Source organism: Ovis canadensis, chromosome 2 (assembly GCF_042477335.2).
Source record: "Ovis canadensis isolate MfBH-ARS-UI-01 breed Bighorn chromosome 2, ARS-UI_OviCan_v2, whole genome shotgun sequence".
Classification (NCBI taxonomy): Eukaryota; Metazoa; Chordata; class Mammalia; order Artiodactyla; family Bovidae; genus Ovis; species Ovis canadensis.
In genome coordinates, this window is record NC_091246.1 from 160,822,689 (window position 1) to 160,846,487 (window position 23,799).

At 36.0% G+C, this 23,799-nt stretch overlaps 1 protein-coding gene across 8 annotated transcripts in view; it reads right to left on the reverse strand.

Moving 5' to 3' along the window:
• Positions 1-23,799, reverse strand: part of GALNT13 (polypeptide N-acetylgalactosaminyltransferase 13) — a 655,388-nt gene that overhangs the window by 358,967 nt on the left and 272,622 nt on the right. For all 8 annotated transcript variants that reach the window (XM_069574410.1, XM_069574411.1, XM_069574414.1 and 5 more), the window contains exon 4: positions 11,291-11,459. In XM_069574410.1, the coding sequence (XP_069430511.1) occupies positions 11,291-11,459 (169 nt within the window). The remainder of the gene's footprint in view (positions 1-11,290; positions 11,460-23,799) is intronic.

A 23,799-nucleotide genomic window follows, 5' to 3' on the forward strand; every position in this document is an offset into this window, starting at 1 on the left:
TATTGTGATCCACACAGTCAAAGGCTTTGGAATAGTCAATAAAGCAGAAATAGATGTTTTTCTGCAACTTTCTTGCTTTTTCCATGAACCAGTGAATGTTGCCAATTTGATCTCTGGTTCCTCTGCCTTTTCTAAAGCTAGCTTGAACATCTGGAAGTTCACAGTTCACATATTGCTGAAGCCTGGCTTGGAGAATTTTGAGCATTACTTTACTAGAGTGTGAGATGAGTGCAATTGTGCAGTAGTTTGAGCATTCTTTGGCATTGCCTCTCTTTGGGATTGGAATGAAAACTGACCTTTTCCAGTCCTGTGGCCACTACTGAGTCTTCAAAATTTGTTGGCATATTGAGTGCAGCACTTTCACAGCATCATCTGTCAGGATTTGAAATAGCTCAACTGGAATTCCATCACCTCTATTACTACACAGCAAATAGATGGGGGAAAAAATGGAAACAGTGACAGACTTTATTTTCTTGGGCTCCAAAATCACTTCAGCCATGAAGCATGGTCACTTTAGCCATGAAATTAAAAGATGCTTGCTCCTTGGAAGAAAAGCAATGACATACCCAGACAGATATTAAAACGCAGAAACATCACCCTGCTGACAAAGGTCCATACAGTTAAAGATATGGTTTTTTCAGTAGTCATGTATGGATGTGAGAGTTGGACCATAAAGAAGGCTGAGCACTGAGCAATTGATTCTTTTTAACTGTGGTGCTGAAGAAGACTCTTAAAGAGTCTCTTGGACAGCAAGGAGATGAAACCAGTCAATCCTAAAGGAAATCAACCCTGCATATTCATTGGAAGGACTGTTGCTGAAGTTGAATCTCCAATACTTTGGCCACCTGATACAAAGAGGCTGAGGCTGGAAAAGATTGAGGGCAGGAGGAGAAGGGGGCGACAGAAGGTGGGATAGTTGGATGGCATCATCGACTCAATAGACATGAGTTTGAGCAAACTCTGGGAAATAGTGAAGGACTGTTAAGCCTGGCATGCTGCAGTCCATGGAGTTGCAAAGAGTCAGACATGACTGAACGACAGAACAACCACCACCTGAGTTCATCAGTGAGTGGAAATTGAGGCTCACAAAACTAACGGCTTAAACCCAAGATCCAATTAGAAGCCATAGAGTCAGATCTTAAACCTATGTTCTTTGGGTCCATACCTAGAGATTTTCCCCCTTATTACTTGAAAAATATCCCCAAAGTTGGGTTTTTGTTCCTCCTATTTGTTTTGCATATAATGGAATAGAGTCAGTACCTGATTAATCATGATCGTATTGTGTTCTCTACTTCAGGAAAGCCTAGAGCTAGAGGTTGGCATTGACTACTGATGACTTTTGCAAACCAGGTTGTGATTTTTGCCAGATTTCATGGAAATACAGTTTGAACACTTTTCAAACAATGATACAATTACACACACATGCACACAGGCACAGGCAAACATACATCTATGCGTTTGCTTTTGTATCTTCATGGAGTTTTATATAGCCATATGTCTGCTATATTTCTGGCATTGTCTGTTTCAAGATTCTAGAAAATGTTACAGCTCTGTGCATTAGGAAAATGAAATTATAACATTTAGGTGCTTAAGGTTCACTTAAGTCACTCAAATACAAGTTTCTTAAAAAGGATTTCTCTTATTAATCTTTCTTTATTCCTTACCATTCTTCATGTTTTAATTTGTTCTAAGTTTCATGAAGCAGAGGCTTAGTTTTGTTTACTGCTATATCCTCAGCACATAGAACAGCATTTGTCACACATCAGTATATTAATTGCTAAAATCATGTGTTTAATATCACTTAATGGGTTTCCTTGGTTTGGTTATAAAGACTCTCTGTCCCTCTCCCTTTCTCTCTTAGTTAAATATTATTTTTAAACCTTTAGATAGAAAACCAAGCAAAATTACACCCATTTACTTGCTTTCTGAAGCAGAAATATATAGGCCTCATTTCTTCAATTCAAACTATACCAATTTACAAAGTATTAGACCCATAACAGTTAAGAAACATGTTAATAAATCCCTAATGCTGATCCATCAACACAAGTTACTAGTCATTTTTCTCAAAGTTATGAATATAATTTTATGACACTGCACTATTTTATAATTTATGGAGGATGGGCAGAGGAGAGAGAGGGTTGGCTACAGCTGTCTGGAATTTTATTTATACTTATATCAATTCAAACATAAGAATCGTAGAACCTGAGAGCCTTAAAAAAAAAAAGTAATAAATTTGGTTACTGCTTGTGACTCAGCTAGTAAAGGCAATGGCACCCCACTCCAGTACCTTTGCCCAGTAAATCCCACGGATGAAGGAGCCTGGTAGGCTGCAGTCCATGGGGTCTCGAAGAGTCAGACACGACTGAGCGACTTCACTTTCACTTTTCATTTTCATGCATTTGAGAAGGAAACGGCAACCCACTCCGTGTTCTTGCCTGGAGAACCCCAGGGACGGAGGAGCCTGGTAGGTTGCCGTCTGTGGGGTTGCACAGAGTCGGACACGACAGAAGCGACTTAGTAGCAGCAGCAGTAAAGAACCACCTGAAATGTGGGAGACTTGGGTTCGATCCCTAGGTTGGAAAGATCCCCTGGAGAAGTGAAAGGCTACCCACTCCAGTATTCTGGCCTGGAGAATTCCATGGAGTTGCAAAGAGTCGGACACGACTGAGTGACTTTCACTATTACTGCTTCATTCAGCCTTGATCGTACTTAAAATATCAAATACCATGATTATTTATGATTTTTTTATTTGGCCATAAATAATTAAATATAATATATAAATGTATTATACAACTTAATAAGTTAAGTATATTAAGTAGATAAGCAAATTGATATAAAAATTTCAACATCTCCAGAGATGCCCATTCTCAAACTTAATTCCAAATTGTCCTGATGTTTCATCACAATTGCCTTCAAGAAAACACATTTTATATTTAGTTTCTTCTCTTTGGAAACATGAGATATTTATTTAGATTAATTCCTCTTGTAAAAAAAAATTAATAAAAAGAAACCTCAATTAAGCAGAGTCAGACAGCAAAAGGGAGAGCTCTCACAACATACACTGACAGCAGAGACCAACAGGAAGATGAAAGATTCCCATTTTGGAGAACGGATACATGTCTGTGTATGACTGAGAGACTCTTTGCGATCCACCTGAAACTATCACAACATTGTTAACTGGCTAAACTCCACAATAAAATTAAATTTTGCCTTTTTTTTTTTTTAAAGAATCTCTTTCTTTCATGGAAACAACTCAGCCAATGAAAAGCCATGGAATTTTTGTCCCTGCCTTCCCAGCTTCCTTTCTCTCTATATAAAAGTGTACCCCTTCCTTGCCGTGCTGGGATTTGCCTGTGGCTGGTCATGGTTGTAGACTGAATTGCAATTCTCTGTTAATCCTGAATAAACCCATCTCTGTTGGAGAAATAACTGCCAGTCTATCTCTTTTTTTTTTAATTTTTATTTTTACTTTATTTTACTTTATAATACTCTATTGGTTTTGCCATACATTGACATGAATCCACTGCTGGTGTACATGAGTTCCCAATCCTGAGCCCCCCTCCCACCTCCCACCCCATATCATCTCTCTGGATCATCCCCGTGCACCAGACCCAAGCATCCTGTATCCTGTATCAAACATAGACTGACGATTCGTTTCTTACATGATAGTGTACATGTTTCAGTGCCATTCTCCCAGATCATCCCGCCCTCTCCCTCTCCCTCAGAGTCCAAAAGTCTATCTCTTTCAGGTCAAAATTCTGGTGGTTCTTTCAGAAACCAGAGGAGACTCCCTATGGCTCCAGGGCTGGTGAACAAATAAGGGTGGTCCCCACAATTAAGCCCATTGCCATTCACTGCACTTCTCTCCAACCCGGGGGTTTGAATGTGTATCTTTTCCCTGGATTCGAGCTCACATCCTTTAGTGTCTGAAGCCCTGAAAGCTTTCTCCAGGATCTATTTAAAGGTTTTGTCTTTCTGGTTAATGTTTTATTCTGTATGTGACTACTCCTTTGACACTTTGGTCTGATTTTGAGATCAGGCTATTTCAACTGAAGCTGGCTGAAAATGGCCTTTGGATCAATTCTTTCAGGATGGGACTGCTTCAGATGAAACTTCTGTTTTTTCAACTTTTGGCCTATTCCTTTGGGGGCTGTCCTCTGAAGACTGGCTAAAAAACCAAAGCCTTCAGGCTAGCTCCGTCAGGACCAAGCTATCTTCTAAGGACTGACTTGTAAGCTTTTTGAATTAAACCATTTGTGTTTCAAACTTTTTAAATTGTTTGAAAATTTTCTTTACTCTAGAGGAAAATCCTCAGGAAATGGGATTTCAGTCACTTAACTATTAATATTTTGAGAGTGCTTTATCTACAGGGTCTCTAGTTGATATTATGTATAAAAACAAGGGTCCGTCCTCATGTACATTTCTAAATAAATAGACCTGGCAATTTAAATAGAAGGCAATTTAAATAGAATCTCAATGGCAAGGATGGGGAACTTTTGAAATCCCCAAACTTCATTTCCTTAAAACTGAACTAGTTTAAAAATTTCCAGAAGTGATTGGAATACTTATTTTGATTGGTATTATGAAGCTTTCCAATGCCTAAAATTCCAAGCCTAAAATTGCCTCTCTGCAAAATATTATTTTAAGATTAACTAAAATCAGTAAATGATTACGAAAGAGGCATAAGAGGCATATAAAATGATGCTCAACATCAGTAATTATTAGAGAATATTAGACAAATGAAATTCAAAATTAAAATGAGATATCACCTCACACCGGTGAAAATGGTCACCATAAAAAATCTACAATCAATAAACGCTGGAGAGGGTGTAGAGAAAATGGAACCCTCTAGCACTGTCAGTGGGAATGTAAATTGATACAGTCACTGTGCAAAACAGTATGGAGCTTCCTTAGAAAACTAAGAACAGATTTTCTACATGATCCAGCAATCCCTCTACTGGGCAGGTGACTTGAAAAAAGATAAACAAACAAAAACAGACACATGGACCTAATGTTCATTGCAGCACTATTTATAATAGCCAGGTCATGGAAGCAACCTAAACGTCCATCACAGATGAATGGATAAATAAGATGTGGTACTTACAATGGAATATTACTTGGCCATAAAAAAGGAATGAAACTGGGTCATTTGTAGAGATGTGGATGGGCCTAGAGTCTTGTCATACAAAGTAAAGTAAGTCAGAAAGAGAAAAACAAATATCATATGTTAATACACACATGTGGAATCTATAAAAATGGTACAAATGAACCTGTTTCCAAGGCAGAAATAGAGAGACATATAGAACAAATGGATGAACACTAAGGGGGAAAAGGGAAGCTGGGATGAACTGGGAGACTGGTATTATCATACACATATTGACATATATACACTATGTATAAAACAGATGACTAATGAGAACCCGATGTATATAGCACAGGGAACTCTACTTAATGCTCTGCAGTGACCTAAATGGGAAGGAAATCCATAAAAGAGAGAATGTATGTACACACAGAGATGATTCATTTTGCTGTATAGCAGAAACTGACACAACATTGTAAAGCAACTATACACAATAAAAAAATAAATAAAATAATCCCAACTCAAGTTAATCCAATTTAGGGGATGAACTGGAAGACACAGTTTTCAGGTCCTAAAGGAGAGTTGGATGAAGTCACCAAGCCTTGGGCATCAGAATGATCAGATTTAGTTTTCTTTTTTGCAAATGAAAAGGAAGGGAACACCTTTGGATTACTCACCCAAAACACAGACCCCATCATCAACTTATAAAGTATTAAAGCTAGCAACCAGACCATGTGACACTAGGAAACCGCCTTGCCTTTGTGCCTTACAGACTACTGTCCATTCGGTTAAGGCTACCAAGAAAATGTTCGTGTGATCCGTTTAAACACTTTTGTATCTGATACAGTGGAAGCTCTCCTGAATCCTCTCTGGATACATTCACCTTACCTTCTATGAAGCCCTTTTATTAACTGCCCTTCACATAACTCTTTTCTGTTATAATGACCTTAACCTGGCTACTCTTTACCCCCTCCATCACCCACAAGGTTCCTCATGACTGCTTAAAACTGCACCAGGAGTGCACCACCTCCTGTCTCCTCATAATGATCTACAGTAAATTCCATTGGATAATGTTGACTTTTCAAGGTTAACCAAAGGTTTTTATTTTAAAGGTGATGATGGCAAATAGTGTGCTGAGTATGCAATCATAATTTGTTTTGATGTTGCTGAGGCAGCATCTTTAATTTGTGGCTACTTCGGGTCAACAGGATAAACTACATGCTCTTAACATGAGCTTGAACTTAAGCCAAGGACAAAACTGCCAGTACTTATACTAACAGTAGAAACTCTTTTGAAGTAGCTCACAACTGTGGAAGGTTATGGAAGCAACATGGCCTCCTTATTTCCAGTGGAAATAAAATTTACAATGGACCCGATGGTCAGGAATTACTGTGTGTAAACATCTTACCTGCCACTTTAGCTATTATTAACAGTTTGGTATATTCTAAACTTAAATTTCTTGAAGCTAAGAGGAATGATCTTGCTGATACTTCTGCAAGGAATGTTGTCCTTAAAAGGACCAACAGCAGCAAAGCATCTGTCATGGTTCAAAAGTTATTTCCAAATTAGAATTTAGCAAAACTGGTTAAAGAGTATAGCAACTGGCCTCAGAAAAGCAAAAAATAAGATTGGAAATGCACCAACTATTAGTCTGATAAAAAGAGAAAGCTCTAGTTTGGACCAATGAGAACCCAGTTCTACCTGAGACTCTAACATAGCCACTCCTCACCACTGTACATGCATTAAACCATTGGTCTAATGACCAAAAAACTTTCATGAATCAATATGGTAGGGAAACATTAACAAGACCACAAGCAGTGCCTACCTCACTTGTCCCACTTGTCCAAAGACAATCCAGGGAAGTCCATTCCTACTACCGTCAGGCATTCAAATACCTACTGCTCTCGGGTATTTTGCAAATGGTCTATATAAGGTTTAGCAACGGGACTTCATACAATTTCCTCTAATAGATATAAATGTTTCAGTCACAGTCTATATGTTTCCACACTGGACTGAAATATTCTCCTGTAGACTGGTTACTGTCTTTTCTGTGACTAAAGTTGGGAAAGATGATTCCTTCCTAGAAGAACTCCTCTTGAACTTCACGGAATTTGAGTAATCTATTTTATTGGCCAGGTACTTTGACAAGTCTTTGCTGTTTGGCTGGTTTTATAACATTCACACTGGTGTGGATTGTTGCACCAATTTTCTGGTTAAGATGAACAATCTAACTCCATCATTAAGACTCAATTGACAAAATCTGTAGAGGCCCTCTAAATATCTTGTCCAAAAGCACTGTGTTGGTCCTTCTATATCCCAGATTCACCACTTTTTATTTGCAAAAAGGAAAACTAAATCCTGTTGAGCTGAAGTAGCCACAAATTAAAGATGCTGCCTCAGCAACATCAAAACAAATGATGATAGCGTTGTCAGCACACTATTTGCCATTGTCATCTTTTGAGATAGTGAAAGGATGCTCAGTGCACTTGACTTCTGCTTCTTTAGAGTCACAACTGCTAAAAGGAGAGATACTCCAATACTTCAAAGGTCTATTTGTTTCTATTAAAAATCATTTAAAAACTAACTAGACTGTGACCCAGAAATCCAGCTACTGGGCATACACCCTGAGAAAACCATAATTTAAAAAGAAACATGAACCTCAGTGTTCATTGCAGCACCATTTACAATAGCCAGTACATAGAAGCAACCTAAATGTCCATCAAAGGAGGAATGAATAAATAAGATGTGGTACATATACACCTTGGGCTATAACTCAGCCATAAAAAGAACATTATACATCATTTGTAGAGATGTGCATGAACCGAGAATCTGTCACACTGTGTGAAGTCAGGAAAACAAACATCATATATTAATGCATGTGTGTACCATCTAGAAAAACTGTCCTGCTGCTAAGTCGCTTCAGTCGTGTCAGACTCTGTGCGACCCCACAGACGGCAGCCCACCAGGCTCCCCCATCCCTGGGATTCTCCAGGCAAGAATACTGGAGTGGGTTCCCATTTCCTTCTCCAATGCATGAAAAGGAAAAGTGAAAGTGAAGTCATTCAGTCGTGTCCGACTCTTAGTGACCCCATGGACTGAGGCCCACCAGGCTCCTCCGTCCATGGGATTTTCCAGGCAAGAGTGCTGGACTGTACAGATGAACTTAATTTGCAGGGCACCAATAGGGTTGCCTTTTCATACTGTTCATGAGGTTCACAAGGCAAGAATACTAAAGTGGTTTGCCATTCCCTTCTCCAATGGACCACGTTTTGTCACATTTTGACGTTTTTGAACTGTGGTGTTGGAGAAGACTCTTGAGAGTCCCTTGGACTGCAAGGAGATCAAATGAGTCAGTCCTAAAGGAAATCAGTCTTGAATAATCATTGGAAGGACTGAGGCTGAAGCTGAAGCTCCAATAGTTTGGCCACCTGATGCAAAGAATCAGGCTTTCTGACTCACTGGAAAAGACCCTGATGCAGGGAAAGATTGAAGGCAGGAGGAGAAGGGGACAACAGAGGATGAAATGGTTGGATGGCATCACTGACTTGATGGACATGAGTTTGAACAAGCTCCGGGAGTTGATGATGGACAGGGAAGCTGATGCGCTGCAGTCCATTGGGTCACAAAAAAGTCAGACACAACTGAGCAACTGAATTGAATAGAGATGCAGACATAGAGAATGGATGTGTGAACGTAGGTGGGAAGATGAAGTGGAAGACCGGGATTGAAGTTAGGATTGACTCCTGATTTCCTCTTTCATTCTATAAAAGTGTTCTCCTTCTCTCACTATGTGGGGACTTGCATGTGGCTCGCCAGGGTCACTGACACTGAATTGCAATTCTCTGTTGATCCTAAGTAAACCCATCTTTGCTGGAGAAATATCTGGTAGTCTATTTGTTTCAGGCCAACACTGAATATATCTTCAAATATTTATAGACTGATATTAAGGTCAAACACAACATTAAACTTTTTGGACAATTTTCTGAATTCAGTCAAGCTAGTTTAAGGATATATTCTAGTAAAATAGTCTCAGATACTTTAATGAATCCAGTTTGGCAGTTCAAACCCTTTCTAAATAAATATCAACTCAATTTTTCACTAAAATACAGATCTTTATAAATTATAAATTCCATTTTTTAATATCTTGATCAATCACTGAAACTAGCTTAATGTGTCATATGTCTTGAGATATAACTATTCAAAAACTGAACTGTAATACCAAAACTGGAAAATAGTTTTCTACATCAAATTAGTATTAACAGCTTTTTACATTTTTAAAGATGTTTGGATAGCTAACTCTTAGTGTGTTTCTCAAAAGTAGTTGTTCCCAGGCAGTCACAAAATTGAGTTATTCAAAATGACTTGCAAATGTCCACAGTGAACTTTATATACACTTTATGATTTGTCTAGGAATTGTGGATGGTATTTATTTTTACTTTACTAATTGCATACACTGTGATGTCAAAAAAATAAAACATAAAATGATTTACTTCACTACTATTATTTGCAAAATTTGAAAATTCAAGCAAAAATATCCACAGTAGGTATGGCATTTTTTACAGTTTTTATACTGAGCAATTTGAATCAAACAGTTGTTTTAAATGAAGAATTGTTCCACAGACTATAAATAAGTTTAAGATTTAATTCTTCCAGTACTTATGCAAAGAAATTCTTAAAAGAAGTAAAAACAACTAGCCACAAATATTTTAAATGGATGCTCAGTAATGATTTTATAAGTGATAGTTCTGTATTAAAATAGTTCTTACCATAATCATTCCAGATTGGATATGTAATTTATATTTATATATTATATTAAATCTTTAAATTGATTTAAAAATTTTTGAAATAGTGTGTACATGGCTTTCCTGAATACATGGTTTTAAGTATCACATTTACCACTTTTATCAAAACAAGGTAATAAATACAACATTAAAACATGAACTCAGCATATAAAATACTCAAAATTATTTAAAAGAATATGCTCATTGTATATCTTTAAAAATTGAAATATACCTACACATATACAAACACATTACAAATATGGACAGAACTACCTGTAAAATTATCAAGACCTCTGGAATGCACAAATGTTAAATCTGACATTTTAGCAATTTGCTAGGAATCCAAAATATCCATAATAAGTAGTTATTTGTGGTTTGCTGAGAGAGACATTTCAAAAGCATACAAGGGTATACAAAACCAGTTACTAATACTTAGCTATTAAATGAATCTTCTGACAACCTAGGCTAATGTATCAATAAGATTTGGGTTACTTTATTTTGATCTTACTTGAAATAATTCAGAAAGGGAAAAAAATCATACTTAGTAAATATATTAATGTTACCATAGCCCTAATGTAACATAACTCATTATATGTAGCAAAATATGCATTAATTATGACTTTATTGTATATAGACAAAGTCATTACATGCCTAAAAAACAATTTCTTTATAAACAGAAATATGTTCTGGAGGATATTTATAAACTTGGAGATTTTCTAAAACCTGAGGACATACCTTTTCTAAGTGCCAATAGCTTACTTTGTTAGGACTATATATAAGGATGACAATACTGTCACTAAATATGATTTTTATTACATCCATTTAAAATATGTTCAACTACCTAAAGTATGGCTTACAGTTAATCACGTAAGTGTTGGAATCTTCAACATAATTTTTCATACAGTATTATTTCTAAATGAGTATATATCCTCCATGGCTGATAACTGAGCATTCTAATTATAAATAACATCATAAAGTGCTAAAGAATCCTCAATAAATCATTTTAAAGTGTCAATAATCACACAGGCAATAGGTTATTTTTATGCTGAAATAGCAAAGCATATATTTTTTCAAAGCAAATATAAGAGCTTTCTACATAGACAAGAAAACAATTTATCACAGATCACATTTGCCCTGTTTTTGGCAAGATAAAGCAAAACAAAACAAAAAGATATTTAATGAAGGCAAAAAAGTCCTGTTTGGTTGTATATTCTGCAATGCCATTGCAAGTAAGATATTTTGCTCTCCCGGAGAAGGACATAATTCATATCTCTCATCATATGCACACACAGTTAATTTCTACGGTGGCATAGGTATTCAGAACCATATAGCTCTAGATTTCAAATAATCTGAGTTAACTGAAGTTTCAAAATATTCTAAACTTTGGCAATTGCTAGTATATTAGATTATACAACAAATGTAAACTCACCCTTCTAATCTTACATCCGGCAGACTTCTGTTAAGGGCAATCAAGTCACTGGCCATAAGGTTAAACTGATTGATTTTAAACAATTCTTTCATTTTCTCCTGGTCATCTTTAGGAATCAGCACAGCCTTTCCCATTTCTCCTGGCCCTTCTTGGTTTCTTGAAATAACAGCTGTAAGACACACACAGAGTACACATATACATACAAACATACAGATAATGAACTGAATATACAAACTCGTGTTGGATCAGATTCTAAAGTGTATTATTTATTAACTGGCTTAATAATACCATTGTCAAGTCTCTATTGCTACTTACAAGCCATACACTAAAGAAACAACATATTTTAATTCATTAACTCAATGCTGCATGTTGTCCTTCAAATCTATCACATATTATATGATCTAGCTAATCATTAAGACTTAATAAATAAACAACACAAATACCAAAACTTCATACTTCTCTTTCATGTTTTTTTTAATACATTTACTAGGGAGGATGAAATTGAACTCTGGGCACACTATGTTGTGCAAAATAATGAAAGAGAAATTTTGAAAATGTACCAAGATTAGTTTATTTTCACATCCACTTGAAAATTTTGATATTTCAAATATCTACTGCCATTATATCTTTATGAAAGCAGGTAAGGTTTTATCCCCATCAGACTTTTATTCCTTTGTCAAATCATTTTCAAATAAGTAGAAAGAACTTTCATAGCAGTGACATATAATTTTAAATGTCAAGTTGGATTTGGAGGCTACATGTTTCATAACTGGAATTTCACAGAAATATTCTGGGCTTGACTGTTTTTATTAAAAGCACTAAGGATTCTATATAAAGGCTAATGTTCTTCCATTACCTCCAAGTTATCACCACACTAATGTCCCTTCTAGCTATAAAATACGTGACTCAGTGTGTGTATGTATAGGCACGTGCATACATATGTCTGTGTATGTTAACATATAATAAGAAGACAGGTTCTAGTTAACCTAACCTAATCTACCCTTGATTTACTTTTCACAATGATATTAAACCAGGTACTGTGAAGAAATGTAGCTGTGGTTCTGACTCTTCCATCCTTTTGCTATATTATAGAAAATATATTATATATACATAATATATAACATTTTTATATTATTTTATATTAATATAATTAAATTTTATATAAAATTAAAATATTTTGAAATTTTAACTTTATATAATAATTTAAATTTACATTTTCTATAAAATATTATTATATTTTGTCTGAGTTTCATTTCCATATATTTTAAAAGGCAAAGATTTGGTCCCAGATTACTTTAAAATATATTTTAAATTGAAATACATGTAATCCAACAGTTCCACTCCTGGGTATTTATCCTGAAAAAACTAAAATGCCAATTTGAAATGATTCATGTACCCCTATGTTCTAGCAGTGCTATTTATATGAGCCAAAGGACAGAAGCAACCCAAGTACTCATTGATACATGACTGGATTAAGAAGATGTGCATACATATATACGCATATATATGTATATATAATAGATGTAGCTAAACCATAAAAAGAATGAAATATTGCCATTTGCCAAAATACAGAGACCTAGAAAATACTACGCTTAGTGAAATAAGACAGAAAAAGATGAATACCTTATGATATTAATCACATCTGGGATCTAAAAAATAATACATGTGTGTGTACATGCAAAACAGAAACATACTCATAACACAGAAAACAAATTTAGGGTTATGAAAAAGGAACAGCAGAGGAGAGGGCCAAGTCAGGATTACAGGATTAACAAACTGCTCTGCAGTGACTCATTGGAAAAGACCCTGATGATGGCAGGGATTGGGGGCAGGAGGAGAAGGGGACGACAGAGGACGAGATGGATGGATGGCATCACGGACTAGATGGACGTGAGTTTGAGTAAACTCCGGGAGCTGGTGATGGACAGGGATGTCTGGCGTGCTGCGATTCATGGGGTCGCAAAGGGTCGGACACGACTAAGCGACTGAACTGAACTGAACTGATGCATAAAGCAGGTAAGCAACAATGACTACTGTAGAGTATAGGGCATTATAACCAATATGTTATAATAACCTAAAATGGACTATAATCTTCAAAAAAAAAAAAAAACACCTGAATCCCTATGCTGGACACCTAAAATTAACACAATATTGTAAATCAACTATACTTAATAAAAAAATTTAAAGAATACAAAGTATGTGAAAATAATCCATAAATTATAGCATTTTATAAAATGTTATAAAATAATGAAATACAGTCAAAACTAGGGCAGAACACAACAAGGAGAATTTTTTCTGATTTGACCATAGTTATAAAACATCAAGACTAATATTATAGGTAATACTGATATTACTGCTAATATACAATACGTTTTCAAGACAGTATGGTACTGGCACAAAGACAGACATATAGATCAATGGAACAAAATAGAAAGCCCAGAGATAAATCCACACACATATGGACACCTTATCTTTGACAAAGGAGGCAAGAATATACAATGGAGTAAAGACAATCTCTTTAACAAGTGGTGCTGGGAAAACTGGTCAACCACTTGTAAAAGAATGAAACTAGATCACTTTCTAACACCGCACACAAAAATAAACTCAAAATGGATTAAAGATCTAAATGTAAGATCAGAAACTATAAAACTCTTAGAGGAGAACATAGGCAAAACACTCTCAGACATAAATCACAGCAGGATCCTCTATGATCCACCTCCCAGAATTCTGGAAATAAAAGCAAAAATAAACAAATGGGATCTAATTAAAATTAAAAGCTTCTGCACAACAAAGGAAAATATAAGCAAGGTGAAAAGACAGCCATCTGAATGGGAGAAAATAATAGCAAATGAAGCAACTGACAAACAACTAATCTCAAAAATATACAAGCAACTTCTGCAGCTCAACTCCAGAAAAATAAACGACCCAATCAAAAAATGGGCCAAAGAACTAAATAGACATTTCTCCAAAGAAGACATACGGATGGCTAACAAACACATGAAAAGATGCTCAACATCACTCATTATTAGAGAAATGCAAATCAAAACCACAATGAGGTACCACTTCACACCAGTCAGAATGGCTGCGATCCAAAAGCCTATAAGCAATAAATGCTGGAGAGGGTGTGGAGAAAAGGGAACCCTCCTACACTGTTGGTGGGAATGCAAACTAGTACAGCCACTATGGAGAACAGTGTGGAGATTCCTTAAAAAATTGCAAATAGAACTACCTTATGACCCAGCAATCCCACCGCTGGGCATACACACCGAGGAAACCAGAATTGAAAGAGACACATGTACCCCAATGTTCATCGCAGCACTGTTTATAATAGCCAGGACATGGAAACAACCTAGATGTCCATCAGCAGATGAATGGATAAGAAAGCTGTGGTACATATACACAATGGAGTATTACTCAGCCGTTAAAAAGAATTCATTTGAATCAGTTCTGATGAGATGGATGAAACTGGAGCCGATTATACAGAGTGAAGTAAGCCAGAAAGAAAAACACCAATACAGTATACTAACACATATATATGGAATTTAGGAAGATGGCAATGATGACCCTGTATGCAAGACAGGGAAAGAGACACAGATGTGTATAATGGACTTTTGGACTCAGAGGGAGAGGGAGAGGGTGGGATGATTTGGGAGAATGACATTCTAACATGTATACTATCATGTGAATTGAATCGCCAGTCTATGTCTGACGCAGGATGCAGCATGCTTGGGGCTGGTGCATGGGGATGACCCAGAAAGATGTTCTGGGGAGGGTGGTGGGAGGGGGGTTCATGTTTGGGAATGCATGTAAGAATTAAAGATTTTAAAATTTAAAAAATAAAAAACTAAAAATTTAAAAAAAAAAAATACGTTTTCAAGTCAATTACTTTCTGTGAAAGGTTATTCTGACTTTGTAATGCCATGAGCCAAACTATAAAAGAGATTAGGCACTCTGGGGAACTTCAGGTATGGGTATCAGGAAGGTGATTAGCCTGTAAATCCTCTTATATGTACAAAAATGGTAAAGACTGGGAAATTTTTAAATGAAAAAGATATCTCTAACTATTAAACAAATTACCTTATAGCTAATGAAGACTCCCATTCACTTTATTTTTTTTTCCCATTCACTTTAACAAGCAAAAGTAGATATGAAGACAGGAATTTTATGAAAAAGTATATCACATTCAATTTGCAAATTAAAATTGTAACTGTAATATGTTTCTTCGGGAGTTAGTAAGTTTATTGTCCCTAAAATCAGATGGAGTTGTTGGAGTTGGCTTTGGGTGAACCTGTGTTGCTGATTAGACTATGGACTTAGATAGGTCTCCAAGTACTTTTCATTTTCCTGATTTATTTTTTAAGTTTTGATTCCATAGAAATTGTTAAAAGGAATTTCTATAGTTACCTTAGGAATCTAATTCTGAAGCAAAGGATTTAATCAGGCTATATGATACCACCCATTGATAACAAATATTTTATGTATGTGTCTGTATCTGTATCTATATGTATCTATAAGAAGATAGACTCTCAATCTAGTTTGGTAGAGAAAGATAAATAGATATTTTACATATTCTGGTCTATAACCTTAATGTCAGAAAATATAGGATCAATTTTTTTTTTTTCTGGGAAAAAGGATGTTTGATTTTTGTTACATTAAAGATTTTAAGGAATTTGAGATTTAAAAAATTACAATTTTTAGAAGTTAATAAAGTAATTCATTCACCATTCATAGGTCTTTAAAATGTCCTCTATAAATTCCAACAAAAATATATTACATTGCAGAAAATAGTAGCATCAATGCAATGCTACCAAGACTATGAAACAGATAGGATTGACTTCTAGTCTATGTAGAAAATCATGGAGCTCAACTATATCATTGTGGAGCATGAAAATCAAGTTACAGCACATAGAAGTACTTGTTTTTTATAATATATTCAAAGCTGTGACCATGTCCTTGCTGAGTACTGTCAGTGATAGAGTAAGTGTATAATCTTGCAGTGCTATCAATAAATATAAAATCATCACAAACAGGATCCTTATTCCTAGAACTAGTTTGCAAGCACATATTAACATTCTCCTTAATTATTCTCAGCTTCTTAGTGAAAAGTAGATGACAACTTAACGCGTATCAGGTTAAATGTCTCCTCCCCAAAGTTAAATATATTTTTCCATAATAGCCTCTAATGAATGTATATTTGACATTTTACAAACTTTTTTCTTTTTTATGCATGAGCAGACCTACTGGTGTTTTTCACTTGCTCATGAAAAAAATGCTAAGTGATTATACTGTGGAAGAAGCCTTTTTCTTTTTCTGCTCTTACCTGGCAGAATACATCTTTGTAGAAGAAACATTTTTTTTTCTTCTTCAAATAATATAAACAAAAAATAGAAAAGACTGTGCAATTTAGTATGAGGTATCTCCAGTACCTTTAAATAACAATCTCAATTTTTTTCTCACCTGTTTTTCTCCTCTACATAGTTTAAAGAAAAAAAAAAAATTCACCCACACACTCACCAAATACCATGCCTCTCCACAAAGTGAAAAACAAAAAGAACTGTTACTGAAGTATTGGTGTTACTTTTCAAGTCTTGGTAGGCAAATATAATAGAGAAGGCAACTAAATCTACATTATATCTTGACTTCACTTATATATGATTGGAAATAGCCCAATTCCAAACCTGGTTTGGACTGTATAAACAGATTAATACACTATGTTGTCATGTCCTAGCTATTATAAATAGTGCTGCTATGAACACTGGGGTACATGTGTCTTTTTCAATTATTATTTTCACAGAGTATATGCCCAGTAGTGAGATTGGTGGGTGATACGGTAGTTTTTGTCCTAGTTTTTTAAGTAACCTCTATACTGTTCTCCATGGTAGCTCCATTAGCTTACTAATTTACATTTCCACCAACAGTGCAAGAGGGATGGGGTGGAGGGGGGATATTCAGGAAGGAAGGGACATATATGTACTTATGGCTGATTATCTTGTTGAATAGCAGAAGCCAACACAATATTGCAAAGCAATTATCCTCCAATTAAATTTTTTAAGTACTATGCTAGAAGTTATACTCTTTCTAATTATAAGATTAAATCACTTAAAATGATAACTTGACCCAAAATTACATTACAAAACTGGTTGAAATATAAAAGCAGAATCATTATATATGTATATATAAAATATATTTTTCATTTTCTTTAACATAATGCATACTGTATAGATTAAATTTGATTTATTTTATCATAGAATTTGCATTGATAAAAATGATAAACCCCAAAATATGAATCAACCAACTGATCAGTCTACCAAAAGGAACATATTAACTGCAATATTTGCTTATGTACATTGCATTATGAACACTTTTTCAGTTGCAGAAATGTCCAATTAACAACAAGCACTGTCTATTTGAAAAGAATAAAAAGAGATTCTTGTATTTGGGGGGGGAAACTTGAGTAAAAAAATTTAGGTCATTTTTAAACTTATTATGTTAAAGAACATAGTAATATATGTTGCATACTGGTAAAAGCATGACATTGGACCAAAATCTAAATGTCATCCTGAATAGCATACTTTCCAACAAATTTTTCAAATTATATTTCCATCCGCAGATCTACTCAGTTGTTAATTTCTGTATACACTCCAGCTCTTCTCTACTTTTTATCAGTTTGAAATAGTCAACTGAAATAAATGTAATACCTTGACTTTTAATTTCTCTCATCTTTGAATATTCATACTTCATTGCTAATAAATCATTTCCCTAAGACAATACTTTTTATCTTGTCAATCATAAATGTGTTTGTAGCAGAGTCAGAAGATAAGGAAATCACACTAGCACTTGGGACACTGTCTCACTATCCAAACCATTTCGCCTTCCATTCAGTGTTATCTGGCCCATGCTCTTTTGTCAAGTCACAGATACTGAGTTTATCAAGAATAATTCTTGTTAAAATAAAGGAACTCAGTATATCTTTGCTTTGGCCCATTTCCATTGTGTGTTAGTTGCTCAGTCATGTCCGACTTTTTGTGATCACATGGATTGTAGCCATCCAGGTTCCTATGTCCATGGGGTTCTCTAGGCACAAATGCTGGAGTGGTTTTCAATTTCCTCCTTCAGGGGATCTTCCTGACCCAGGGATCAAACCCAATTCATCTGCACTGCAGGAGGATTCTTTACAGTCTGAGCTACCAGGAAAGCCATAATAGACTTCAAATATTGATACAATAGTATCAATATTATAATACAGAGCTTAATATATGTACATCTACATTTTATTTAATGTGGAAATAGATAATAATTCATTTATTACACCTTTGGAAAAACCCATGCATTTCTAAAAATCTGATTCATCTGCCAATATTATATTTTTTTTGAAAATTTTTACCATGGCCATATGTGGTGTTCTGGTTTTTGCCAATTAAATTACAGTAACTAGATTTTTATGGAGTAAAAATGTTGCAAATAGCAAGCTTAAATGGGGTCAAGTCCAGCAGATATTAGCTACTGTTTCCCAACAGGATAGTCCCTCTTGTTAGATATTAATAAGGTAGCATTTTCCACCAGCTAAGTGAGAGATCAGGCTTCCCTGGTGGCTCAGTGGTAAAAGAATCTGCCTGCTAATGCAGGAGACATGAATTCCATCCGTGGGTTAAGATCTCCTGGAGAAGGAAATGGCAACTCACTCCATTATTCTTCCCTGGGGAATACCACGGACAGAGGACTCTGGTGTATAAAATTATCCATGTGGTACTGAAAAATGTAAAATCTCTACTTCATATCTACTTTTGTATTAAAAATTAGTCCTCACAACCATTTAATATTTAGGTTGAGAATATTACATTTATGCATTACAAATAAATTTAGATACATTAACACAAGCTCAGAAATTTCTGATAGTGGCACACAGTTAAAATGTGCAAAGAATATGGCCTGAAGAGTGTTTAATTAGATCCTAAGCAGACTGTTAAGGAAACCATTTAAATAAAGCGGAGTATGCAACTAATCTATTTCAAATCCCAACTGTAACTTTTAATAAAAAGAGTAGTTTGTTTAACTATTACAAATGGTTCTAGATAGTAACTCAATACAAAGCATGACTGCTTAAATATATGCAGCTATTAGTCTTATAATCATGCATCTGTCTTTCTTATCCATAATTATTCTTCTATAAATATTTGAATGTTGAATGTTGACGTGCAAACAACTAAGATCATGGCATCCAGTCCCATCGCTTCATGGCAAATAGATGTGAAAAAAGTGGAAGCACTGACAGATTTTATTTTCTTCGGCTCCAAAATCATGAGGACAGTGATTGTAGCCACAAAGTTAAAAGACGCTTGATCCTTTGAAGAAAATCTGTGACAAACCTAGACAGTGTGTATTAAAAAGCAGAGATTACCACTTCCCTGACAAAGATCTGTATAATCAAAGCTATGGTTTTTATAGTAGTCATGTACAGATGTGAAAACTGCACCATTAAAGAAGGCTGAGCACCAAAGAATTGATGCTTTTGAATTGTGGTACTGGAAAAGACTCTTGTGAGTCCCTTGGACAGCAAGGAGATCAAACCAGTCAATCCTAAAGGAAGTCAGTCCTGAATATTCACTGGAAGGATTGATGCTGAAGTCTCAATACTTGATGTGAAGAACTGACTCAGTGGATAACAGCCTGATGCTGGGAAAGATTGAAGACAGGAGGAGAAGGCAGTGACAGTGGATAAGATGATCAGATAGCATTGCAAACTCAGTGAACATGATTTGAGCAAGCTCCAGGAGATAGTGAAGGACAGGAAATTCTGGGGTGCTGCAGCCCATGAGGTTGAAAAGAATCAGACATGACTGAACAACAAATAAAATATTTAAATAACTTTAGTGTTGTATAAATGGAATTTATATGCCAGTGCATATATGTACTATAGTAGATACCCATATCATTCATTCGTGTAATATCCTGTAAAAGACAATGAAACATAGCTTATAAATTATGACTCTGAATTCTTTTATAATAATACATTCTAAATAAATAAAGATAAGCACAAAGTTTTACTGGCATAGATGATTAAAGTAATATCTTGTGTTTTTACATGCTGGAGAAAATCCATAAATTCTCTCTCTCCATATAGATAGACTGTGTTAAATACTGTGTGTATTACATATAGACTATGCTAAATACTGTATATATTTTAAATACAAAATACACTGTTATATTCACATTCAGAAAACAAAAAGCGGTTAAAATTATTCTAAAGAAAACTTAATAATGTAAAAGATATTCATATTATACTTAAATGAAGAAAGGGGTCATGAAATAATGCTACAAAATAAGCCAATTTCTATATAAAAAAGCTATGTGACATATAAACATATGTCAAGGGGGACTAACAGTAGTTTATTAGAAGACCTTTTACATTTTTTCTTTGGTATCATCCTTATTTTTTAAATCAGTTCAACTGTACCTAATAAGGTGATTTCAGCCATGCATTAACCAAAACGCTGGTTTCAATGATGATTGATATAACATGGCTTTTACAGTGAAAGATACTGAAGTTGTTAGTAGATATTCCAGTTGCTCAGTTGTGTCCGACTCTGTGACACTCTAAATCGCAGCACACCAGGCCTCCCTGTCCATCACCAACTCCCGGAGTTCACTCAGACTCACATCCATCGAGTCAGTGATGCCACCCAGCCATCTCATCCTCGGTCATCCCCTTATCCTCCTGCCCACAATCCCTCCCAGCCTCAGGGTCTTTTCCAATGAGTCAACTCTTCGCATGAGGTGGCTAAAGTACTGGAGTTTCAGCTTCAGCATCATGCCCTCCAAAGAAATCCCAGGGCTGATCTCCTTCAGAATGGACTGGTTGGATCTCCTTGCAGTCCAAGGGACTCTCAAGAGTCTTCTCCAACACCACAGTTCAAAAGCATCAATTCCTCAGCACTCAGCTTTCTTCATAGTCCAGCTCTCACATCCATACATGACTACTGGAAAAACCATAGCCTTGACTAGACACACCTTTGTTGGCAAAGTAATGTCTCTGCTTTTCAATATGCTATCTAGGTTGGTCGTAACTTTTCTTCCAAGGATTAGGGGCATGAAAAAGAAGGGATCAGTGTTGAGTGGAGTTTCTGAAGGGAGGAAAGCTACTTAATATACATAAGATGACAAGCAGGTAGAAGAGTATCAAAGAATGATGATTGTTTTAGCAGGAAAGTTCCTCATAGGAGCTTCACTGCAATTTACAGTTAAGGAATAAGGGAAACACTGAGCAGCTAAGCAGGGACAAAAAATAAATTTAAAAGGCTTCCCAAGTGTCTAAGTGGTAAAGAATCTACCTGCCATTTCAGGAAACACTGGGTTGGATTCCTGGGCCAGGAAGACCCCTGGAGAAGGAAATAGCAACCCACTCCAGTATTTTTGCCTGGAAAATTCCATGGACAGAGGATACTGGCAGGCTACAGTTGCCAGTTACATGGGGTTGCAAACAGTCAGACACAATAGAGCATACACACATACATATGGGGACAAATAGCAAAATTATTGGTTCCTTTTTAGGAAGAAGCAAATTTTTATATTAATATCAATATTTTCCTCTTTCTTTTCACAGCCATCCTTAAAAAACACTCAACATGTCTATTCTTATATACAGCTAAGAGGTTGTTAGGCATATGTTAGTCATAAATGTTTCCTGGAAGCAATGGATCCAACTTTTAAAATGTTCACTAAAGTGATAAAATAATGCTGAAACATGAAACTATTTCCTCCTGCAATAAAAATGAGCTTCCTCATTTGTAATATTTAAATTGTCTTCAGCTTGCAATGGCTCTAGTAATAGCCTAACTTTTAGCTTTAAATAGGAAATTTCCCCATCCTCCCACCTCTCTCTACATGGCCAAAAAAATAAATAAATAAAAATCTTTGGAAACAAAAGCACCAATTTTGGCTTTAAACCACCCTTTGTAAGGTGAAACTGCAGTGGACCAATGACCATTTTAAAGAAGCCCCCTGGGTTACCCAACATTACAAATTATTCCTAAGATACACAATAATAAACTCTTAGCAAGTGATATACCATCACACATGTGATTCATCAAGTGCACAAAAATATACACACTTTGGCCAAAAAATGAAAGAGCACTGCATTCATTGACTGTGCATCTAATTGAGGTAGTAAAGACATATCTTTAAAATAATTTCTGAATGTAACATTTTAATTATTATGAAGCTGTATAAGATGTCCAATAATGCTAAAATTTATTAGCTACTATTAGTCACAGAAAATGTGAGGCAAATATTACTTGGTAGGTTCTTATGATTCCATATGTTAGAAGCAAAAAAATAAATCTTTCGTAGAGGTCTGCAATTAAAAATTATAAAATACTGTGAGCAGAAAAATGGATTATCTCAAATACCCTAAAGTATTTTAAGTCATAAAATTAAATCAGCTGCTGGATATTGGGGGTTTTTTGATTGCAATTTTGTTGAGTGTCTTTATTTGGCCCAGGAGGCCTCCCTCTGTGCTTCCCAGGTGGTGCTGGTGGTAAAGAACCCACTTGCCAATTCAGGAGATGCAAGAGACACAGGTTTGATCTTTTGCTTGGGAACATCTCCTGGACTAGGAAATGGCAACCCACCCCAGCACTGTTGCCTAGAATTTTCCTGGGAAAGTCAATGCCTTGAAATTCTTACAAGGGAAGTTCCATGACAGAGAAGCCGGGAGGGCTAAAGTCCATGGGGCTCAAAGAGTCAGACGCAACTGAGCGCATATATACATTCAGGCCTTCCTCTGCACCAACTCCAGCCTGATGTGCCAAGGGTGGCTGACCTCTCACATCATCCAAGTTCCCCCATCCTTTGATTTCTGGTAGGGAAGACACTGAAGGATATTATGGAATAGGAAATGAATAGACATTAGGGAATAGGAGATGAAGGGATATTAGGGATTAGGAGATGGATAAGTTGGGGGTATTTATTTCCCTGGCTTCCTTTCTGTGGGATTGCTGATAGTTGGTTCTCTCATTCTCAAAAATAATTTACTTCATGGGGAGTGCCCTGGTGCTGCTTAGTCACTTCGGTCGTGTCCGACTCTGTGCGACCCCATAGACGGCAGCCCGCCAGGCTCCCCCATCCCTGGGATTCTCCAGGCAAGAACACTGGAATGGGCTGCCATTTCCTTTTCCAATTCATGAAAGTGAAAAGTGAAAGTGAAGTCACTCAGTCATGTCCGACTTGTAGCGACCCCATGGACTGCAGCCTACCATGCTCGTCCGTCCATGGGATTTTCCAGGCAAGGGTACTGGAGTGGGGTGCCATCTCCTTCTCCAGGAGTGCTCTATGACCAGTTAATAAAGGAAAAATTGGTACAATCCTAGATTAACTAAGAATCTACTGGTACTTGCTAAAAGCTGTTACCTCACATCTAATCAGGGGCAGTTCTGTGGGAGACCAGGGTTTGATCCCTGGGTAGGGAAGAATGTAAAGGATGCCCACTCCAGTATTCTGGACTGGAGGATTCC